Below are 22,483 nucleotides of genomic sequence, written 5' to 3'. Positions count from 1 at the left end.
GTGGACTTATATGAACACTAAATATGAATTATTACAAGGCACATTGACAACATGAAAAATGACACATAACTTTTAAGACATTAAGCATTGGATATTTTTTTTTTATGATGTTTATAATATCCCTTATGTTTTTCTTGTTTAACCTAACAAAAAGTATTCGAATTTATAAAATGAAATAGGATAAATATTAAATAAATGTTTATTGAATTATCATGTTTCACTTTGTTTCTTGAACTAAACTAGTTTGACAAAATGTCAATTTTAGAGAAATGTTGTGGCCTATTTTATTAAAAAAACGTTGACAAAAAACATTATAAACTATAAGTGTGGATATGTTTGACAAAATATAAATATAAACATCACAAAGATTCCAATTCACACAAACATGTCTTTTTTCTAAACAAGTATTTTGTTATTATCGCTAATATTAAGTACACATTACTGACATCATATTATATTGCAATTGTATTTGGTCAAAATTTAGATGCGGTAATTAAAAGAAAAAAAATCTTATGATTAAGTTGTGCATAATTCAGTTGACATAAAATATGAATTATCGGCCAATGAATGAGGTTTAAATTTTTTAGTGTTGATAAAATGTTAGAAAAGTGATTGTCTTACATTGGAATGGTTCAAAAAAGTGATATGAACTCGATGAAATTTAAATTTGAAAATGCTAATTATAATGATTTTTTCTTTTATATTATCTAGTTTGAAAGTGAAATTAAGGATATATTCAATTTAACTTTTCAAGTGTTTAATTTTAAAATTAAACCAATCTGAAAAAATGGAAGTATTAGGCGACTACTTAAAAAATAGATTTTAAAACATTTTCAAAGTGCATTTTCACTTTTTTTTTTTATTATTATCAAAATAGTTTAAATAAAAAGGATTTAGAAAAAACATTTTATTATTTAAGTTTTGATGTATATTTCTTGTTTTTGGTTTTTGAAAATTAAATATATTTTCTCTCAATTTCTTACGATGATTTATACATTTCTTAAGTACAGTGGTTGAATTATTAGTCAAATTCAAAAAACGCAAACTTTTTATAGCTTTTGAAAATTGACTTGGTTTTTTAAACAATTGATAAAAAAATTAAATAACAAATGAAAAAATTTAGAAGTGAAAGTAGTGTCTATAAGCACAATTTGTAAAAACAAAAAGTCAAATGGTTATCAAAGCGACAAAACGAGGCACTTGTCATTCCAAACATGCCCTAGATGATGTGCGTAATACAATAGTTTCCACATGGTGGATTATTTTCGGTGCCTCCTGGTTTTGCTCCGAATCAACAATTTTCCACATAAATCATTTTGTTTTCTATTTTTATTTTAATCTCTCAATCATTTTATGCTCATCCATGCTTTAGTAGTGGAGGTTTTTCCCAACAAGTGGGAGAATGGTGAAATTGATTACAAACACGATTAATTTACCCTCACAATGATTAGGTTGTTTTAGCACAACAACTATAGGATTAAACTTCCGACTTCTAAACATAGAGCGGATGTCAATACCACTATGTCAAGTTCACTTGAGCCACAATAATTAAACTTAAAAATATCAAAACAAGTCTAGCTTAACTAATACAAAACTCATATTATTACCCTTCAGATAAGAGATTTGATTATCGTACCCACGTTAATTTTTAAAAAAATATTTAAAATAAAAACAATAGAAACGGGAAAAAGAATTAGGCATCAGCATCACTATAGAGAATCAAAATTCAAAAAGAACCGCGGGAGCGTTTAATTTCGGATTTATTATTAATATTAAAAATTTCAAAATATTTTTGTTCGTACGGTCCGAAGTCTCAACCGACGTTCGTAATGCTCCCTTACAGTTCCTAACTATATTTAAAGGTAAAGGTGGAAAAACCTCCTCTTTCTCCTCCAATACTTCGAACCCCAATTTTTCCGTCTCGCACTATATACGCGCGCACTCAAACAAAATTTTGGAAACACCAATTCTTGGTAAGGATTTTTCTGCCTCCTTCTCCGATCTGGTTTGATCTTCTCCATTGTTCTGAAGCTCCATCTCTCTGTTTGTTTACCTTCTTGTTTCATTGGCATTGTATCAATCTTCTTATACATCGATCCGCGATTGTTGTTGAGGTAGGGTTTTTTCGGAAATGGGGCAACAGACGTTGATCTACAGCTTTGTGGCTCGAGGAACGGTGATCCTCGCCGAGTATACGGAGTTCACCGGTAATTTCACTAGCATCGCCACTCAATGCCTCCAGAAGCTTCCCGCTTCGAACAACAAGTTTACGTACAATTGCGATGGCCACACCTTCAATTATCTCGTCGAGAACGGATTCAGTATGTTATATTTTTCTGAATTTATGTAATAGTTTGTTTTGATCCAGATCTTGTTATGATTTATTCGTTATTTTGTTTGAGTTTTCCTCTGGGAGATTTGTTTTTGGATTTTCAATGTCTTGTGGTCATTGCTACAGATCTGTCGATTTTATCATCTGAAGGTTTGGAAATTAGTGCGTTAGTTTGCTGTAGTTCATGATATTTCTTGAGTTACATAAGATTTCGACATTTTGCTTCTCTTGGATCGGTCGATTTGTTGTTTTTATTTAATTTTAGTTCAACGAGTTGCTTATAAACATTAATAGGCGGCAATAAACCTATGAAACAATCCGACATTTAGAAAAAAAAAATGAACTCATGTTTTTGGTTACCTTGAGAGACAAAGGAGCAGGAGATCGCGTACTTGCTATGGAGGCAGTAAATTTTGTTCAACCGGAGGTAAAATGCACTGTTAGAATCTAGGCTGATCTAACCTGAACATCAATACTGAATTAGAAACGGAGGTATCCAGCTACCAATGTGAAGAGCTTGTCGTTGCTTTATTTGCCAAATTCTTTGAATTCCTTCCATTTCCCTTTAGTGATTTGGTTTGGGTATTATTGCAATTGCTTGCATTAAGAATTTGGTCATATGATTCAGGGTGGTAGCCTGGTAGGTATTTGTTGGTGGATTGCATAATCTCCTTATAATTTTCCGTAATTAAGAGACTATTTTCTGCTATTTATGATACATCTATTATCAATTTCAACCACTCTCACGATTTAATTTACATCCAGCTTTCTGTCTTGTTTTCTTTGCACATCTATTTGAATTTGTGTTTCTTAATTGCGTACTTGACATGTCATATTGTTATAGTTTGTGTGAGAATATGATTTAACAAGCCCACTTTATACGTGAATCTGCAGCTTATTGTGTAGTTGCTATTGAAGCTGCTGGTAGACAAATTCCTATTGCCTTTCTTGAGCGAGTCAAGGAAGATTTCAACAAGAGATATGGTGGTGGGAAAGCTGCAACTGCTGTTGCCCACAGTCTGAACAAAGTGTTTGGGTACTATTTCTGATGTCCCGTTATTAAATATATATTTAGAAATATATTTTTTTTAAACAAAGGAAATAGTTAGTGAAGACTGAAGAAGATAAGAAACCAATACAACAACTATGAGATGGAACTCCTTCAAAAGAAATTAGGCATTATATATGTGTGTGGTATGCGTGTGTCATCTAGAGTCTGTATTCTTAGTACCAGGACTTAAAGTTGCATTTTCCCCTGGCTTTTAAAAGCATTGATTACTGATGTATTCTGATACATTTTTTGGACTCATTGACAAACTAAATTCAATAGATCGAAATTAAAGGAGCATATGCAATATTGTGTGGATCATCCTGAGGAGATCAGCAAGCTTGCTAAAGTTAAGGCACAAGTTTCTGAAGTCAAGGGTGTTATGATGGAAAACATTGAGAAGGTAAAGACCAAATAATAATTTGTTGAGTTTGTTAGTGTGAAGGATTCTTAATATATGTATGATACTCTTAAAACTGTAAAGCTCAAGCTCAAAATAGTTCCAGTCCAGCAGATTTATTTTTCCTGGCAAGTCTTTACCACCACATCATGTCAAAACTTTCCTCATAATTTATATTTTGTTACTCTACGTAGGCTGCTCTCTGGTTTAACCATTTTTACCTTCTCTTTTTTGGTGGGGGGTGGGGGTAAGTAATGAACTGGTAGCCTGAAAGAAAGTTGGAAATTTTCTTTTCATTTCCCCTTATTATACACCCCTATATGTATGGGCGTTTGAATTATTAAATGCTTGATTTGGCGGTATGTTGTCCCTGCTTGCTTGCATCCGGGTAATTAGGATACCATGATATCTACTGAGGATTTTTGTGGAACTAAACTCTATAAAGGACCTTTTGGATGGTATTTAATCATGAAACAACTATTTCTCTATCTGTTTGGCAGGTTCTCGATCGTGGTGAGAAAATTGAGTTGTTAGTGGATAAAACTGAGAATCTCCGCTCACAGGTTGGTTAAATAAAATTTCCTTACATTTTGATGTTAATGAAGTAAAATTTGGCAGTGGCATTGCCCATAAACCCTACTCCCATGTATGGAGCAACCTCAGAGTTTAGGCTTCCATTGCATTTATCTATTTGTCTTTCAAATACATTATCTTGAAAATCAATAAATAAAAGCAACTGATTTAAAGCCAGAATTGTTAAATAGCCTGAAGATCTATTGCCCCTTTGTTTTAAGGGGGTGGTGCCCTTACGGCCATACCCGTAAGCAATTGGATTTGTTTCAACATATTTAGATTGTATGATGTTTTATGCATATTTCTTTCTATTTCAGGCTCAGGATTTCAGGACACAGGGCACTAAAATGAGGAGGAAGATGTGGTTTCAGAACATGAAGATAAAATTGATCGTTTTTGGTATCATCGTTGCCTTGATTCTCATCATTATTTTGTCCATCTGTCACGGCTTTCAGTGCTAAGTTCCATCTCGATTTCCCTCGACACTGTAAACTCTGCCTTTGCTGCATTGGATGATCTTGGTAGATAGATTCACATACCCAACTTGCAGATCTTTGATTTTGGCGTCTTCCATTCGTTCTAGGCTGTACTCAATTCCCATCCCCCTTCTGCTAGGATAGCCTTCTAAGATGGGGGAGGGAGGGTCTGTATTTTGGTTTGATGTATAGATATATATATGCAAATGCCTTCAATCTTCAGGTAGACCTCTAGCGATCCATGTTGTGGATCCTCTGAGATGTATTAGAGATACAAACTTGGAATTTCCTTTTAATGTTCTTTCTTTGGTAAGTTTTTATATAACTGGTTTTTCTGGTTTTTTCATCATCATTCTTATAATGCACATGGGCAGATAAGATGCCAACTTAATCAAAGATCTGATTGAATCTTTTCCAACTACCATTGACCTTTGGTTTTATTCTACTGGTCTTTTGCAAGATATCAGCCATTTCATTATCACTCATCATCTGGACCACTGACTTGGTAAGCTTCTTTACAATTGTTACAATCTCTTTACTTGATACTCTTCTGATTTTTTTTTTTCAATCGAGGTATATAATTGGTCCTTAAAGTAGTGTGTATTAGCTTTTTCCATCTTTCATCTCTTAGGCCTCGTTTGTTAAGTATTTGATTTTTTGTTTTTGTTTGTATTTGAAAATTAAGTTTATTTTATTCGTATTTCTTAAGATGATTTACATCTTTCTTAACTATAATGGTTGAATTTTTAGCCAAATTTTTAAAAACAAAAATAACTTTATGAAAGCTACTTTTTTTAATTTCCAAAATTTGACTTAGTTTTTTAAACCATTTTTATTTGTGAAAAATAGATAACAAAGGAATAAATTTGAAAATGAAAATAGTGTTCATAGGCTTAATTTAAAAAACAAAAATAAAAAAACTAAATGGTGTTTCAATTTTCTCTGAGAAGAACAATCGATTCTAAATGGTTTTCAATGGAGTCCTTACTAAAAAAAATGCTGTTGAAATTGAAAATTGACGTGGAAAAACGAGTAGCAACGGTTTTGGTATGACTTTTGACCTTTTAGAAACTAACTCTGGTTGGTCGGCTAGTATGACTTTTAATTATGAAACTGCACCTATTTTGTGTGCATGTTATTGGCGGCTTCAAACTTGACTTGGATTATTATTATGAGTATGATTACATTTGTCTATTTATTGAAAAATTTGATTTAGAAAATTAAGGATGAATCATACTTTTGAGCAGAACAATCATTTTTTTAAATTCAATTTTGGGGATATTGTTGATTACAGTTTTGATTGAAAATTTTTGAACTTTTTGAGAGATGATAGTACTTTCCAAACATTACTTTCAAAACATTACAAGAAAATATTTAGGAGGTGTTTGGGTTAGATAACCACCTCTTGCCAAAGTATATACTATTTTATAATCCTTAATTAGCTACAATATATATTATTTTATAATCTCTAATTAGCTACCTCGACACTATTTCAAAACCTCTATTTGTTACAACATTTACTATTTGGTACAGTTTTTACTATTTTACATTCATCATTCTTTTATTATTTACTACAATATTTATTATTTTCTCTTCAAATTAAAATAATTTACACTACAAACACATATTATTATAACACAAATTAGAATAATCTATACCCAAATATAACCTACTATAATCTAACTATAATAACATATGGCTAATAACAACTCTTTGCCTCAAATGTTCCCTTAAAGTTTATAGAACATGCTTCTGAACTTTAAAATTTGTTTCAATTTGAACTTTAAACTTTCTAAGAAATATTCTTTAACCTTTACAAAAGGTTGAAAGTATCCTTATAATTAGTAAAGTGATGAAAACCAACCAAACCCTCCATTTTAACAAACCTCCAATTTGCATCAATAGTGGAGTCTTTGCTTGATACCAACAAAATTCTCAAGCTTGAAGTTCACAACTAGAGTTTTAAATTTTTATCACTAACATTTTCATTAGTATAATAAAATGTCACTAACATGAATTATAATATAAATAACAAACATTGTAACCTATTATTAAGATAAAAATATATCATTTATTAATTTAAATAGTTTATTTTTTTTTCTTTAAAAAATATCCATATTCATCAACATTTTATCGATATTTTGATATTTTTCAGTATCAACAACCTTAAAACTTAATAAAAATATGAAGAGAAATGTGTAGATGTTGATGTAGTACATTATTATATGAAACCATTGCACAAAGGGAAAACGGGCTCTCTCTCTCTCTCTCTCTCTCTCCAGCAACTATACAACACAAAAAGGACAAGCCCCTTTCGTCATCCTGCTCTCAAGTCTTCTTCAATCTTTACCAATCATCCACTTTCTCTCCTCTCTGGTTCTCTATCTATCTCTCACGTATACCAAAATACAAAAAAAGAAAATTCTTCAAACTCTAAAATTCTGATCGGTCAACAAGCCAGTTGATCTCTAAACTGTGAAATTTCTTCAAAAATCGGAAGCCTTCTAGATCTCAACGGCGACCATTGGCTCATCACCAACTGATCAAGTCCCTCGATGATGAATCCATCATCTTCACTTCCACCACCCATCATCAACAACTTGCTTGCCGATTCGGATTCTTCCAATTCCTTCATCAATTCTTCAGCTCGTTTTCTTGATTTCTGGTCGTTGGATCCTGCCAATTTGTTGTGCAGCACTTGTTCAAGTACCGCTCTTGCTTCTGAAAATCGAGATTGCTTCATCAAGCACAAGCTCAAGTTGCAAGCTTTGTTTGCATCTGGATCTATGATTTGTGCCTTTTGGTAAACAGCTTCTGCTGCTTTGTGGTTCTCTTGCTGCATATATGCCCATCCTAAGTTCCCCTGCAATGCCGGATTTTCAGGTTTTTTAAATTCCGAAGTACGAACTCTCATCACATTTCTGCAAGACAGTTATTGGTCTAACCTTTTTCTATGCCTTTCATGGCACTATTCCAACATATAGAAAATAGGAAAAAAATACATTTTCAGTTTTGAGTTTAGTTTCAATTTAATTGATAGAGGATTATCGGTCGGAGGCATCAGTTTTGGATGAAAATTGCTGTCACCCATCCATACAGTCGGTTTTCATCGGTTAGTTCCCGATGGTGTTAGGGTGGGCAAGGACACCGGCTGGCTGATCACACAAGCGGCCGATCGGTTTTTCATCTTTTAAATGGAAACTTTGCCATGATCGTTGAAAAGAAGAAAAGTTCATTTGTTGTGGCCTTGGGCAATGGCCAATAGAATGAGAACTTTGATTTGAGGAGAGAAAAAAAAAAGAAAAGAAAAAAAAGAAGAAGAAGATAGAAATAGAGGAGTGAATAGAAAAAAAGAAAGAAGGAAAATGGAACCATTGGTCATGGAGCTACGGGCGACAACTACGACAGTGTTAAAAATGCAAATCTAGTTCGTGAAAAATCGAGGTTAAAAGTATAAATCTTGAAGTTAGGGATCAAATTGAAACAAAGCTCAAATCTCAAGGATTAAAGTGTAAAATTTTGAAACTTAGAGACTAAATAAAAACTAAATCAAAAAATTAAGACCCTGGTTTGGAATTTTCCAATGAAAAGCATATCTTTCGTTTATTTTTTAGTTTAGTATTTGTAAATTTAAAAGCCTTCTTTCCTTCAAATAGTAGGGAAATGAATTGAGGGATGTCTGTAGATACCAGTATCCTTGAAGTCTCTTGCCTAATGGTGACCTGAAACTTCTTTCCGTGAGACCGAGCTGTCTTTGTGGGCTTTCCATTGAAGGCCTCTCCTTGATTAATCATCCGAAGTTTCTGCTTCAACAGATCTACCTGCTCCTCAACTCTTCCACATTTCTACCAAACATGTTGAGATTATTAGCATAGAACACACAATTTTTCATAAATGCTTTCCAAAAACAACGGTTGCTTTGCTTTCCACGTTTCATTAAATGCACTAGCTTTCGTCATAACTAAAAATTATAATAGAATTACTTGTAAAAGTAAGTATAATTTTGCGAAGAGCGAGTAAAAAGAAATTTTGAATTTGATTGGTGATTAAGATTAAAGAGGTAGTTGCAAATATAACAAACAGGCCTAAAGTAATAGTAGATATAAGTATAACACAATGTAAAAGAATTTGTAAATATAACAAAATTTAGATTTAGCACTCATAGTCTACTGGTGATGGACCATATCGCTAATAAGAGTCTATCACGATAGATTCTGCTATATTTAAAATTCTTAAAAAATGTTGCTATTAATTATTATTTCTAAAAGTGCTAACACTGCAATTATCCAAGACTAAAAGGTACCCAAGGGCATAGAAACCAAATCTTTTGTTTACCTTATACAAGTCAATGAGAACATTGTCTAATGACTCCTGAGCTTGTTTGGAGCAGCGATCCCGGAAAGAATTTATGGCTTCAATGGCTTCTTCTGCTCTGTCTTGCTGTTTCATGACAACTGCCATGTCTTTTAGAGCACTATCTACTCTATCTCCTGCATTTATTGCCTTCCAAAATAGAACTATTGCTGCTTCTGGATTCTTCTGAACAAGCTGAATTTGCAGAAAGAATAAACAACTCATTAGAAAGCCAAAAGAAACATAAAGCATAATCAACATTATATTCTATTTCGATTGACTCAACAAAGCAATCTTCCCATTCCGCTTCCAATTTCTTTCAAATCTTCTGAAGTTATGATGATGAACATTCATGAAGGAAACGACAATGGCAAGATTGGGAGTGCATGTTTGTTCAAATATAATAGCAGATTCTTGAATTGGTTATTCATATAATGCTATCTCATTAATTATTATTGTGTTATAACGAGAACTATTCCACGAACACAACTATGAATATTTAATTCCCTAAAAGAAACGATCATTTATAGTTCAGCAGATTGAAGACAATGAGGTATAGCAAATAGCCAAAACTTTCCAAATTCGTGCATGTTTAAAATATTAATACTAATGAACAGAGTATCGTTTTTCTTGATAACTGACGGAAGATTTTCTGATTGAATTTCCTTATCTAGAAAGTCTGTTTTCCTATATTAAAACAAGTCAATCAACATTCAAAACAGATCTAATTCATACTTCGGAGAAACTAATCCAACACCAAAACCAGCATAAACTCAGTTCAAAAATTAAATACACCTTCATACACAGAACCGTAGTTGAATGAACCGAAACATCGAAAATAAAAAGCAGAGAATTATGATCCGTATAGTTCGTTATACATGAATTCGATGAATTACTTCCAACTTGAATATTCTCGTTTCTTCAAAATACCTGGACGTGTTTAGCTCGAACATAGGGACTATCACCAGCAGGAAGCTTATGAACAACATGAAATGGAACTTCCAAATTTTGATCTCTTTTCTTCCCGTCGCTCATCCTTCCCGATCACAAAACAAGTAGTACATACAACGACGAACAAAGATTCAGAAATCTGTCTCTGTATAAAGAGAAAGATTTACACTCACTTTTTGGCTCTAAAAGAAGAAGCAAACACTGATCTAAAGAGAGAAACAGGAGAATTTACAGGTCTCTGGATAGGAATGGAGGTCGCAACAATGGAGGCCTTCGAATTCGTATCGACGTTTTTGCGCGTTCTTGTAAGGGAATGAAACTAGACGATATCGAGTCCAAGTTCATTATTGTATTATATGTTTTGGAAGCGAATCATATTTCGACACGTGGCTTTCACCCTTTTCAAAAGTTCAATTACTAGGTGAAAATTTTCTAGTGTTCCCGTGGTTTATCTCCATCATGCGACGAGAAAAGACTTCTCTTATTTGATAGTACGGGATGCTCGTCTATCTTATTAAAATGGAGGTTACTTGATTTTTTTAATATGAGATTTTCAATTTGTTGTAAAGAGATTTGTTGTTAAGATAATATCTCTTTCAAGTTTTTCATTTTTTATGGGATCCTATTTATTAGAACAAATACGTGCTTGAATTTTATAGGCTCTTATATCATATTTGATAATATGCGATTCTATCTCAAAGCCAATTGGTAATGAGAGTATGAAATCCTTTGATTTTTTTAATGTGAGATTCTCAACATCTACGTTCGAGTTTCCATTTTATTTTTTCAACTCTAATAAAACTTCTCTTTTTGTTTTTTTTTTTATCTAACAAAATTTATCGTTTAATTTTACATTGATCGGAGCGGAAATTTCTAGTTAAATTTTTTAACAAGTTAATTTTCACGAAAACTTCTTAACTTTTCTTAAGTTAAACTAATGTTACGTTCATCCCATGTGAAAGATAATAAATCAATGGTAATCTGAAAAGTATATCTCATTTAATTATCTTTGGTGTTGTTTATTTGTCTTTGTATTCGTTCTAACACCTAGGGTCCACTTTTAAATTTGTAATAAAAAAGCAATCCAATTGATGAGTGGAGGGTGATCGATCCATTTGTGTTTTGAAATTATGGATCATTATCGTTAGTGTACTACTACAGTATGAGAAGTGTGAATCGAACATATTTACTATTACATTAATGTACTTCTACAGTATGAGAAGTGTGAATCAGTCATATTTACTATTACATAACTGTTACTATTACTGTTTAGGGTCAAACGATAACTGTAACAGAAATAGTAAATGTGAAAAATTCATAATTCTAAGTAAATGTGATGAAAACGATCCAATTATGTTTGTAATTTAGGCCCATTATGATTGATCTATTAATGAAATTTCATTCTGATTACACCAATTTTCACTACAAATTAGTAAACGTGGCCTATATTAACATTAAGTTATGTAATTGTTTTTGTTTCAAAAGTAGTTTTAAGCACAACAAATTATTCATACAATATCATTATCCATATATACGAGTTTAAAATAATTCAAACATTATACATATATTAGTAAACGAAGCCTATAGACACTTTTGAGACTATATGCGTGATGATCACGACTCCTCGATGTGCTATCTCCCTCATGAGATGGTATTTGCACTCAATGTGCTTTCCACGCTTATGGCTTATGGATTCTTTGGAATTTGCAATTGCACCACTATTTTTACAATATAGAGTGATAGGCAGATGCATATTTGGAACCACTTCCAAATCTGTCAAGAACTTTCTAAGCCATATTGCTTCCTTTGCTGCTTCACATGCAATTACGTACTCTGCTTCCATGATGGAGTCAGCAACTTTATACTTCTCCAAACTATAGCTTCTCTATTTAGAGTGAATATTGATCCCGAATTTGATTTTCTAGAATCTACATCAGTCTGAAAATCAAAGTCGTTGTATCCTGTAAGGATCAGATCTTTAGCACCATACACAAGCATATAAGCCCTCGTTGTCCGAAGACACTTGAGGATATTTTTAACGGCAGTCCAATGATCATATCCAGGATTAGACTGAAACCTACTGATGTAAGAGTTAAACAATATGCAACAGAAGTATCAAAGATCCATAAACATTATAATTCACTAATTTTGGCAAAAACCAAAGCATGTTGTTCATAAAAATGGGTTTTCAGAACATACCTTTGAAGAACTCTTCAAGAAAATCATCTGTTCAGCTGCTGTCTTCACTGGATATCAACGCGAACTACCTCAACGCCTTCCCTACTATGCTCTTGGAGCTTTAGGAAGAGTTGTGGGACTCGATAACAGCTTGAAAATGTAAAGAAACAGGGAAAGCTCACAACAGCAAATTTAAGAAGACAATTTCTTCTTCTCCGCGATTTTTCTCTTTGAATTCTATATGTCCCTTCTTTTATTTTTTCATCTCCAACAACTCCAATCTTCTTTATATATCAAGATGGACATGCAAAGAGATAGAGTGCATGGCCTGCAGCTCATGCTTGGAGAATCAAAGTAGAGAAGATCATGGTTTGTGTGTGAGCATAAAGATGATGATAATGGAAAAAACTCTTTTTCCACTTTGTGCCATGCAAAAAGAATTTCATTTTTCTTTTTTAAAACAAAAAAAAATACTTTTCAAATCATTTTCATTTAAGAAATTGATTTTCTTAAATTAATTTCATAAATTAATTTAAAAATAATAATTAATTTAATATCAAATATCAAATTAATTTTTTGCACAATAATCATCTTTATATATTTAAATCATATTTAAATATTTATTCTTTTGTTCTGTTTAATTTGAACGTTTCAAATTAATTTCTCAAGCTACCCTAAAGCGTACCCATTTACGAGCTAGTAGAAGGACCTTGCAGACCTACAGATCATGGGCTCCAACGATCCAAGATTAATCAACTAAACTCATTAGACCGATCTAACCCCCATTCGTTAACTAATGGGTGATTCCACTAAAACCCATAGTTGAACTCCCCTCACTGTAGATATATTATGTCCATTCGATATAACCATGATTACTAAGTTAACCCTTCACAGGTTGCTCGTAATAACGGCTGGGTCGAATCTCTGTTTTACCCCCGAAATTACCTATTGTTCCTTAAGTTCCACTGATCCTATAATGAACAATTGATTTGTGATCCAATCAACAAATCGAATCCCTCTCAGGCAAATGAGAGGGTGAGGCCTATTGTTCAAGACCCAAAATCAGCACTTGAAAGGAACGACCTCTCTACTAACCCTAATCGATTAGGAGTGAATTCCCTCTTGCACCCTATGTTACCAACTATTCATTCGGTCTTATCCCCAAAATGGTAAGCTTATTGAACAGAGGCAATTGGTCTACTCTCACCGTTTGCAGATCAAAGGATAATCCCGAACAAACAGGAGTTCATAGTTAGCTCAGGATTAAGGTTAAGTTACCTAGGTCATCGCTTCGAAATTGTCAGTCTTAAATAGTAAACATCGTTATAAAGCAAGAGTGTCAGGTTTCATGGTCCGATCTTGCACAAAACTCATTTGCACAGGACACCCCCACTCTTCATGTCTCAATATGCACGAATTAGGATCACTTTGTATGTAGCACTTTACAACACTTTGTAACAACTACAGAGTAGGCCACATCCAATAGTATTACCAGAATAAGGTACCCAACCTTATTCATATACTATAGATCATTTTGACTATTTACTCGAACTCGATCCACTTGTATGTTTCCACATAAAGTTCAAGTACTCATATAATAGTCAAGGGACTTAGGTTTATTGGATTTCTAAAAAAAAAAATATTCAACAACAACTTTATCGAATTCTCAGAATAAGTTCTAACGTTTACAAACCACGAATTTTAGGACATAAAACCCAACAGTTGATTATCTATTTCCTCCGACATCAGGGAAGGAGTAAATTCCGTCTTGTGTAGTTGTGTTCCCAGCTCCCTAGTCAAAAGAATCCCCAAAATGGTAGGCTTATTGAGTTGGCAATCTGGCCATTTTCACCCATATAAATCAAAGGACCGCCTTCATGAGCAGGAGTTCACAACTCACTCAAGATTCAGGTCATGTCACCTATGGTCGTCATCTTAGTGAAATGTAAGTCTCTATTATTAACGTCGTTATATAAAGAGACTAATCATTTCGTGGTTCGGTTTTATACAAACTCTTTGTATAGGATACCCCCGTTCACATGTCTCTACATGAATGATCAAGATCAGATCATTTGTTCATTTTACAACACTTGTAACACCTACAAAGTGAGCCATATCTGCAGTGTCACCAAGATAAGGTACCCAATCTTATCCATCTACTATAGACCGTTTAGGTTATTATTTAAACAAGATCCACTTGTATGTCTTTATATACTTGTTTAAATTACATAAAATAACCTAGAGTCTTAGTTTATTGGATTGAATATATGCTTACTTACTTTATCAACAACAATATGTTTATACAAAGTTTACAAACTATGAGATTACTGTTGGGTTTTATGTCCTAAAACTCGTAGTTTGTAAAATTTAAACGTATTCTATTATCAATAAAAGATGTTATTCAACATTTCTTCATCTTCAATAAAGGTATTGAATCTATTTCATAGAGTCTAAATCCAATAAACTAAGATCCATAGCTATTACATGAATACTTGGACTTCATGTAGAGACATTAAGATAGATCAAGTTCGAGTAAATAGCCAAAACGATCTATAGTACATGATTAAGGTTGAGTATCTTATTCTGGTAACACTATTGGATACAACCTACTCTGTAGCTGTTACAAGTTGATATAAAGATACTACAAACGAAGTGATCCAGACTCGTTCATATATTGACATAAGGAGTGAGGGCATCCTATGTAATGAATTTTCATAAGATTGGATCGAGAAATAAGTCACTCTTAGCTTTTAACGCTATTTACTGTTTAAGACTAACTATTTCGCTTAGATGACCTAGGTAACTCGATCTTAATCCTGAGCTAATTATGAACTCCTGTTTATTCGAGATTATCCTTAGATTTGCATAGGTGAGGGTTGGCTAAACAACGTCGTCTCAATAAGCCTCCCATTTTAAGGGTAAGACTGGGTAGATAGCTGGGGACATAGGGTACAAGATGAAATTCACGCCTACTCGATTTATGGATAGAAGAAAGGTTGTTCTATTAAGTACTGAATCCAGGTCTTGAACAAGGGGCTTCACCCTCTTACTGGCTTGAGAGGGATCAAATTTAGTGATTGGATCATAAATCAATTGTTCATTAGAGGATCAGTTGGAACTTAAGGAACAAGACATAATATCGAGGGTAAAACAACACATTGACCAGTATTATGAATAACCTGTGAAGCGTCGACTTACTAGTTATGGTTATATCATGTGTACACAAATATATTTACAGTGAGAAGAGTGCAACTATCGAGCTATAGTTGTGTGACTCGATAGTTAACGAATACTGATTAATTCCGTCTAAAGAGTTTAATCAATTAATCTTAATCGTTGGAGCTCATGATCTGTAGGTCTATAAGGTCTCTCTACTAGCTCGTAAAACATGAACACCTTGAATTATCAAATTGAGTGAATTTGGAATGATATTAATTTGAATTGTTCAAATTAATATTAGGGTTTTTGAGTTTGAATTAGTTCAAAATCAAATTAGGGTTTGTTTGATTATATTCGATATAATTGACGTTTAATTTGTTGAAATTAAACGAAGTTAGAGAGTATATAATATTTAAATATTTATTTGAATATTAATTACATGAATAAGATTCATATTTAAATTTAGTGTGTAATTAATTTGATATTTGATATTAAATTGATTAATTAATTAAATATGTTTAATTAATTAAAAATCAAATTAATTTCCAATTTTAAATTTAAATTTGAGAAATTGAAAATTGAAATATAACACTTGGTTAATTATTAATTAATCAAATTAGATTTAATTAATTTTAGAATTAATTATGGAAAATATTTTGGAAAAATGAAAATTGGAGAAAGTGGGTTTATCCCAATTTTCTCTAGTATGAGGTGTAATCCTCATGTTTCATCAAAATTCCACTAAATTGGAAGAAGCAACTGTTGACCATGAGTTTAATGTTAATGCTTGCATGTTGCTGAAGTACAAAAGACCTCAAATTTGTTGAGTTAAAGCTAAATGATCGAGAATTGATAGCTGGAAAATTGGTTTCTGGTTTATCTTTTTCTTCCTCTTCTAACCCACAAAAACACTTACCAAATTCACTCAAATCTGAGTTCCACCACTCAAATTCAAGACTGAAAATAGTAGAGAAGACCTCTGAGTGGTTCACAGACTAATTGAACTGAATTGGAGTGAAGAGTAGCTTGGATTTGAAGATTTTATCACAAAAGGTATGTAACTTGAAACCCACTTGAAAATGCATGCTTTATAACTCAAATTAAATGTAATTAGAGTGCTTATTGATTATGTTTTCTTCCGTTGTATGCTTGTGTATCCTTTCAATTGGTATCAGAACTTGATTTGAGCACTCAATTAACTTTAATTTGAGTTTTGATGGGTGAATTTCTGAAGATGCATGTTTGAACTAATATGGATGGTTTATTTTCAGCTTTGACATTAGATTCCTCTATGATTTCCAAGTTAAATTTGTAATTGATTCTTGAACGATGAGCTTATATGTGTGCTCTAGAGTCTGTAATTTATTTAGAGTTATTAGAGTCCAAATTATGTTGTAATTTGATGTTTGAAGCAAGAAAGGTTGAGGAGAAAATTTTGCAGATTGGTTTCTGTCCAGGCACCGTTGTCAAGCTGCCCTTGAGCATTGCAATGCTGTACTTCGCACCAGCCTAGATTCGTGGTGTTCTTCTCGCAGCGTCTCAACGTTGGGGTGAGAGCGTTGCAACGTTGCTCATCCTAGCCCAAATCCAAGGTGCGCACTCGAGCTGGTTCACGTGGGATTTTTTTCAGTTGATCGGTTCAACTCTTATCCGGTCCAATTCAACCTGTTTTGGATTGGTTCAACTCTTTTGAAGAATTTAAAGGTTCGGTTCGAGCAGTTCGGGTCCGATTCGAGCGATTCTACACCAATTTGAAGCTCATTTTGTTCCTAATTTGTAATAAATTAGTTTTTATGCTTGCTTAGGATGCCAAAGTTGATTCATATCGGTATTTTTTTAAATAATTATGCATGTGATATATGTTTCATTTAAATTAACATGTTTGAGCATATCGTATGTCATTTAGATTTAAAATCCCACTATAGGAAGCATGTTACATGCATTGAGTATATGTTACAAATTGTTATAATGTATAGAGTGCATGTTTAGGGTTTCTGTTTTTAATATAATTGTTATATTAAATTTGAATGTCTTTGATGCATGTTGTGGATGTATAAGCATGTCTAAGTTTTATAAGTTGTTATAAAATTGAATTAGACATTAAAATCCATAAGAAAGATAAGTTGCATGTTCATATAGGTTAAACACCTGTTTTAAATAAGTTAAAATAGGTCAACAACTTATAAAATACGGTTACAAACTCAACTGGTATATAATCCTGTCTAAGGCTGGGGGTACTTAAGTTGACGGTCTACGGAACACCTCCTACCTGGGGATTGTATCCGAATAATTGAGTGTTGTTAACCGATTTTATAAGCATACATGAGTGGTATGAGGTAATAAAACGGTTTATCACCTAGACATTGTAGGTTTAAATCCAATTATAAGCATTATACTTGGATAAACCTCTTAGACTTAGGGTTTTTATAATTAGCCGAAAAGAACCTAAGTATAATTTTACCTAAATAGTAAAACACTTCAGTGTGAGTTTAATAGCTTATATGATAAAGTTATTAGAACACTTCAATGGGAGATTAATAACAATGATATGTTATTTTTAGCTCTCACGTCTCTAAGAGTTTATAATTAAGATTTAAGTGGTACTTCGTGTCGATTATACCTCGACTGCTCTATTCGGAAAGTATTTGCATAAATCTGGATTCCAGTAAATAAGGGAAAGTCGTTCAAATATAAGAATCAAGTATATGATACATTTGATTTCAGCTTTCACGTCCCTACAAAATTCACACCGTGATATCTATATAATGCTTCGTGTCGATTATACCTCGACTGCTTTATTTGGAAAGTGTTTGTATGGGTCAAGAGCAAGGTGAATGGGAAAGTAATTCATAGCAAGTGGATGAAGGATATGTGTCAACATATCCTGCAGTCTCTTATATTAATTTGGACCGTGAGATTCCTATGTTGCGCCTGCTGGTTTGCTTTAGGCGACCCTTACTAGTCGTTTAACGATGGCTATTCTCACGAAGGGTTGTAACATAGGATTCGGAACAACACAAACTCCAGAAATGGATAGGATTTCTTAGGTCCATTCCCAACATTGACTCTCCATTTCGGTAACATAGTTGGGGTCGATCTCTGACGTCTGAAAACGGAGGATTACACTTACAGAATTACTAAAGTGTTAGTAGTTTCTGACCAAAAATGGTAACTAAACAAATATAGGAATAAGAGTTATTCTAGAGATAGTGTTTGGTCAAAATTGTTTGCCTTAGTGAAGGAGTATCTGATTGCCCCTCGATAGCACGTATTCTGACTCACTATAATATCATTACAAATAAATAATGATTATGGGTACATTATTACTAGTTTTGCTGAAACTTGATTTTGGATTTAGTTGCAATTTGCTAATTAGATCTTGTTTAAAATTTTCAGCATGACGAATTCTTCTAGAATACTCGCTTCTGAATTAGTTAATGGTAAAATCGAATCGACATATAAATTACTAGCGGTTAATGTGTCTAGAAGGGTTTTAACGGAGGATTGTCTGCAATCTCCCAAAACATCTAAAGTTTGAACTATATAGATGAAAATGTAAAATTCGAAAAACAAGTTGAATATGATTTACTTGTTATCGACGCATGTTTAGTGGATAACGGTAAAACCTAGATAATTGATTCATGTGTCACTAATCATTTATGTGTAAAGAAACTTGGAGAGGGCAATTCCCTTCAAAATGTCAAAGTTGCTTGAATCTTTCTTCAGCCACATTTTCTTCAATATAAAGAAGATATTCATGCGAATACATTGTATCTACAAGTGACACATACTCATACATTAAAAAGGGGAGATTGAGGTATTTGAATTAGTGAGAAAAGTGGGATAAACCCACTAATCCCAATTCTCTTAAAAAAAATTGAATTTCATAAATTCAAAAACTAAAATGAATTTTGATTTAAAATTAATCTAAGTAATTTGATTTAAATCAAATTCATTTCTTTTTAAAACAAATTTAAATAAAATCAATTCTAATGATTAATTTTAAATAATTAATTAAACACTTTAACTAATAATATTAATTCAATATCAAATGTTAAATTAATAACCAACACCAATCTTGAACACGTGAATCTTTATTCACGTCTATAATAATTAAATCTCATTTAAATATTTTCAACTCTCAAGTTTTTTTAATTCAATAATTAAACTATAAAATAGCGTCAAATATATCGCATATAATTAATAATTATTCCCTAAACTAAATTTGAACGTTTCAAATTCTCTCATCATACTGTCCTAAGGTTTGGTCCGATTTGAGCTAGCAGGGAGACTTAATGAACCTATAGATCATGAACTCCAACGATCCAAGATTAACCGGCTAAGCTCTTTAACCTAATTAACCAACATTTGTTAGCTAATGAGACACTGAACATTTAAAAGATTTACTAGATCATACAAAATCATATAAACATATAAGCCTAGAGTCTTGCCTCCGTGACACCTAGCATCATAGATGTTTGACGCTTTATGGGTGCATCATTCTCTAGCGTTTTTTAGTTTTTCAAGATTATTATCAATTATTAATTATTTGATTTATTTTAATAAATTAATTTTTGATTTAATTTATTTTTTTTAAATTAAATGAATTTATTATTATAAAATTAAATAAATTAAATTTTATTTATTTAATTAATTAAATAAATAAGTTATAACAGACTCCTCAACATGGGGAGTTATATGGGAGGAAACAAGTTCCTGGAGACAGTTGACAAAAGGCGAAGCAATCTTTAAGGTAGGGATCAATAAGGTTGTTTCAGCTAAAGCAGTGGAAGATGTGAAGTTATTTATAGAAGATAGATAAATTTTGCTTAAATTTTTTTATTACATTCCTTCTATGAAAAGGAATCTGATATCTGTCTCTTGTTTGCTGGAACAAAATTATAAAGTTTCTTTCAAGAATGGTGAAGTGTTTATTACTTCGAAGAATATTAAAATTTGTTATGCGAAAGTAGAAAATAATTTGTATTTGTTAAAACCGACTGAGATAAAGGCCATTTTGAACATAGAGATGTTTAAAACAGTTGAAACTCATAATAAGAAAATGAAAGTTTCTCCAAATGCCTATCTTTGGCATCTGAGACTGGGTCACATAAATCTCAACAATATTGAGAGACTGGTTATGAACGGTCATCTAAATAAGTTAGAAGACAGTTAATTATTGCCTTGTGAATCTTGTCTTGAGGGTAAATGACTAAAATATCTTTTTCTGGAAAAGGTCTTAGAGCCAAAGAACCCTTAGAGCTCATACATTCTGACCTTTGTGATCCGATGAATGTTAAAGCTGGGTATGAATATTTCATTAGCTTCATTGATGACTATTCAATGTATGGGCATATTTATCTAATGCACCAAAAGTCTGAAATATTTGAAAAATTCAAAGAATATAAGGTTGAGGTTGAAAATCAATCAGGTAAAAACTAACACTTTGATCAGATCGATGTGGTGAGTATGTGGACGTAGACTTCCAAAACTATTTGATAGAACATGGAGTTCAGTCTCAACTCATAGCTCCTGGCACACCTCAACAAAACAGTGTGGTAGAAAGATGAAACAGAACCTTGTTGGACATGGTTCGTTCCATGATGAGTTATGATCAGTTATCAAGTTCTTTTTGGGGTTATGCAATTCAGACTGCGGTATATATTTTGAACATAGTTCCCTCGAAAAGTGTTTCTAAAACACCTTAGGAATTCTAAATAGGACGTAAAGGAAATTTACATCACTTCAGAATTTGGGGTTTCTTGGCACATGTCTTGGTGCAAAATCCTAAAAAGTTGTAACGTCGTTCAAAAGTATGCCTATTTGTAGGGCTACCTAAAAGAAAAGAAATGTGGTTTCTTTTATGATCCTCAGGAAGAAAAGGTATTTGTATCGACAAATGCAACCTTCCTGGAGGAAGACCACATGAAGAATCATCAGTCTCGCAGTAAGCTAGTAATAGATGAAATATCCAGAGAAACGACAAATACATCAATAAGAGTTGTTGACAAAGCAGGTCCATCAACAAGAGTTATTGATGAAACTGGTATTTCACATCATTCTCAAGAGTTAAGAATGCCTCGTCGTAGTGGAAGGGTTGTGCAATAGCTTGATCGGTACATGGGTTTAACTGAAACTCAAGTCATTATATCAGATGATGGCTTAAAGGATCCATTGACTTTCAAACAAGCAATGAATGATGTGGATAAAAATCAATGGATTAAAGCCATGGACCTTGAAATGGAATCTATGTATTTCAATTATGTCTGGGATCTTGTAAATCAACCTGAAGGGGTAAAACCCATCGGTTGTAAATAGATCTACAAGAGAAAATGAGACCAAGCTGGTAAGGTACAAACCTATAAAGCAAGACTTGTGGCAAAAAAGTTTACCTAAAGAGAAGGGGTAGATTATGTTTCTTTGGTTGCCATGATAAAGTCAATTAGAATACTCTTGTCCATAGCTACATTTTATGATTATGAAATATGACAAATGGATGTCAAGACAGCCTTTCTGAATGGCTATCTTGAAGAGAGTATCTATATGTCTCAACCAGAAGGATTTATTGAACAGGGTCAAGAGCAAAAGGTTTGCAAGCTTAATCGATCCATTTATGGGTTGAAACAAGCATCTAGATCCTGGAATATGAGATTTGACATTGTGATCAAATCTTATGGCTTTGAAAAAAACGTTGACAAACCTTGTGTTTACAAGAAGGTTATTAACAAAACTATCACTTTTCTGGTGTTGTATGTTTATGATATTCTACTCATTAGGAATGAAGTAGAATTTCTAGCTGACGTTAAGAGATGGTTGGCTACGCAATTACAAATGATAGATTTGGGAGAAACATAGTATGTTTTTGCGATTCGAAACTACTTAGGATTCAAATAGTTCAAAATCGCAAGAACAAAACATTAGCATTATCTCAAACATCTTATATAAACAAGATGTTGTCTAGATACAAAATGAAAATTTCCAATAAAGAAACATTACCTTCCAGGCATGAAATT

General features: G+C 32.7%; 2 protein-coding genes across 3 annotated transcripts; one reads left to right on the top strand and one right to left on the bottom strand.

The window, feature by feature from the left end:
* Positions 1–1,800: 1,800 nt before the first annotated feature.
* On the top strand, positions 1,801–5,175 carry VAMP726 (vesicle-associated membrane protein 726). Its single transcript, XM_039024471.2, has 6 exons — positions 1,801–1,973; positions 2,119–2,321; positions 3,227–3,368; positions 3,663–3,783; positions 4,281–4,343; positions 4,671–5,175. The coding sequence occupies exons 2-6, from the start codon at positions 2,132–2,134 to the stop codon at positions 4,812–4,814; spliced, it is 660 nt and encodes a 219-aa protein (XP_038880399.1). The 5' UTR covers positions 1,801–1,973; positions 2,119–2,131; the 3' UTR covers positions 4,815–5,175.
* Positions 5,176–6,976: 1,801 nt separating this feature from the next.
* Positions 6,977–10,654, bottom strand: LOC120072191 (Tetratricopeptide repeat (TPR)-like superfamily protein). Of its 2 annotated transcripts, XM_039025627.2 has the most exons (5): positions 10,366–10,654; positions 10,113–10,278; positions 9,165–9,377; positions 8,519–8,674; positions 6,977–7,692 (listed from the first exon to the last, which is right to left on the bottom strand). In XM_039025627.2, exons 2-5 carry the CDS (start codon positions 10,215–10,217, stop codon positions 7,279–7,281), a joined length of 888 nt encoding a protein of 295 aa, XP_038881555.1. In that variant the 5' UTR covers positions 10,218–10,278; positions 10,366–10,654; the 3' UTR covers positions 6,977–7,278. The 2 variants fall into 2 exon arrangements, with proteins under 2 accessions (XP_038881555.1, XP_038880825.1); XM_039024897.2 differs by having other exon boundaries at positions 10,113–10,623.
* Positions 10,655–22,483: the final 11,829 nt, after the last annotated feature.

This window comes from Benincasa hispida, chromosome 1, assembly GCF_027475165.1.
Source record: "Benincasa hispida cultivar pf3 chromosome 1, pf3_genome.v1.1, whole genome shotgun sequence".
Taxonomy (NCBI): Eukaryota; Viridiplantae; Streptophyta; class Magnoliopsida; order Cucurbitales; family Cucurbitaceae; genus Benincasa; species Benincasa hispida.
The sequence above is the reverse complement of the archived record's forward strand: the minus strand, read 5'-3'. Positions and strand labels throughout refer to the sequence as shown.